At 63.9% G+C, this 2133-nt stretch overlaps 1 protein-coding gene across 1 annotated transcript; it reads right to left on the reverse strand.

Moving 5' to 3' along the window:
* Positions 1–5: 5 nt before the first annotated feature.
* On the reverse strand, positions 6–2127 carry LOC110586849 (heat shock 70 kDa protein 1; the record flags this gene model as incomplete). Its single annotated transcript, XM_021697153.2, has 1 exon — positions 6–2127. A coding segment is annotated over exon 1 (1920 nt), but the record flags the coding sequence as incomplete, so codon positions are not given.
* Between the last annotated feature and the right edge of the window lie 6 nt (positions 2128–2133).

Below are 2133 nucleotides of genomic sequence, written 5' to 3' on the forward strand. Positions count from 1 at the left end.
TAATCCACCTCCTCAATGGTGGGGCCGGACCCAGAGCCCCCTTTGGGGGCCTGAGCCCCAAAGCCTCCGGCCCCGGGGCCGCCCGCCCCCTGGTACAGTCCGGTGATGATGGGGTTACACACCTGCTCCAGCTCCTTCCTCTTGTGCTCAAACTCATCCTTCTCGGCCAAGGTGTTGGCGTCCAGCCAGGAAATCACCTCCTGGCACTTGTCCAGCACCTTCTTCTTGTCGGCCTCGCTGATCTTCCCCTTGAGTCCCTCATCCTCCACGGCACTCTTCATGTTGAAGGCGTAGGACTCCAGGGCGTTCTTGGCAGACACCCTCTCGCGCTGCACCTCGTCCTCGGCTTTGTACTTCTCAGCCTCCTGCACCATGCGCTCGATCTCCTCCTTGCTCAGGCGGCCCTTGTCGTTGGTGATGGTGATCTTGTTGGCCTTGCCCGTGCTCTTGTCCGTGGCCGTGACGTTCAGGATGCCGTTGGCGTCGATGTCGAAGGTCACCTCGATCTGGGGCACTCCCCGGGGGGCCGGGGGGATGCCGCTCAGCTCGAAGCGCCCCAGCAGGTTGTTGTCCCGCGTCATGGCCCTCTCGCCCTCATACACCTGGATCAGCACGCCAGGCTGGTTGTCCGAGTAGGTGGTGAAGATCTGCGTCTGCTTGGTGGGGATGGTGGAGTTGCGCTTGATCAGGGCGGTCATCACGCCCCCGGCCGTCTCCAGCCCCAGTGACAGCGGAGCCACGTCCAGCAGCAGCAGGTCCTGCACGTTCTCAGACTTGTCCCCCATCAGGATGGCTGCCTGCACCGCCGCCCCGTAGGCCACGGCCTCGTCGGGATTGATGCTCTTGTTGAGGTCACGCCCATTGAAGAAGTCTTGCAGCAGCTTCTGCACCTTGGGGATGCGGGTGGAGCCCCCCACCAGGACCAGGTCGTGGATCTGGGCCTTGTCCAGCTTGGCGTCGCGCAGCGCCTTCTCCACGGGCTCCAGGGTGCTCCGGAACAGGTCGGAGCACAGCTCCTCGAACCGCGCCCGGGTGATGGACGTGTAGAAGTCGATGCCTTCGAACAGGGAGTCGATCTCCAGGCTGGCCTGGGTGCTGGACGACAGGGTCCTCTTGGCCCTCTCGCAGGCGGTGCGCAGCCGCCTCACGGCCCGCTTGTTCTGGCTGATGTCCTTCTTGTGCTTCCTCTTGAACTCCTCCACGAAGTGGTTCACCAGCCTGTTGTCAAAGTCCTCCCCTCCCAGGTGGGTGTCCCCGGCCGTGGCCTTCACCTCGAAGATGCCGTCGTCGATCGTCAGGATGGACACGTCGAAGGTGCCGCCGCCCAGGTCAAAGATGAGCACGTTGCGCTCCCCCTTGCCGGTCCTGTCCAGGCCGTAGGCGATGGCGGCGGCCGTGGGCTCGTTGATGATCCTCAGCACGTTCAGCCCCGCGATCACCCCCGCGTCCTTGGTGGCCTGGCGCTGCGAGTCGTTGAAATAGGCCGGCACGGTGATCACCGCGTTGGTCACCGGGTAGCCCAGGTACGCCTCGGCGATCTCCTTCATCTTGGTCAGCACCATGGACGAGATCTCCTCGGGGTAGAACGCCTTGGTCTCCCCCTTGTAGCTCACCTGCACCTTGGGCTTATCTCCGTCGTTGATCACCTGGAAAGGCCAGTGCTTCATGTCCGACTGCACCACCGGGTCGCCGAACTTGCGGCCGATCAGCCGCTTCGCGTCGAACACGGTGTTCTGCGGGTTCAGCGCCACCTGGTTCTTGGCCGCATCCCCGATGAGCCGCTCGGTGTCCGTGAAGGCCACGTAGCTGGGGGTGGTGCGGTTGCCCTGGTCGTTGGCGATGATCTCCACCTTGCCGTGCTGGAACACCCCCACGCAGGAGTAGGTGGTGCCCAGGTCGATGCCGATGGCCGCGGTTTTCGCCATGCCGCTGTCCTGCTCCCTTGCCCCGCGCTCAGGTTCAGGCTTTGTGAAAGGCGGTCGGGATCCGCGACGAGGAGCTCGGTCTTTTCTGAAGCTGCGAACTCGAGAACGTGCGGGATCCGGACGCGGTGGGTCTGCGAAAGTTGCGCGGGCGGACGCCACAGGAGCGCCTGCTGTCTTTTCGGCAGGTTTGCTGTTTGTCAGCGGCTGG

The sequence above is a fragment of the Neomonachus schauinslandi genome, unplaced genomic scaffold, assembly GCF_002201575.2.
Source record: "Neomonachus schauinslandi unplaced genomic scaffold, ASM220157v2 HiC_scaffold_4913, whole genome shotgun sequence".
Classification (NCBI taxonomy): Eukaryota; Metazoa; Chordata; class Mammalia; order Carnivora; family Phocidae; genus Neomonachus; species Neomonachus schauinslandi.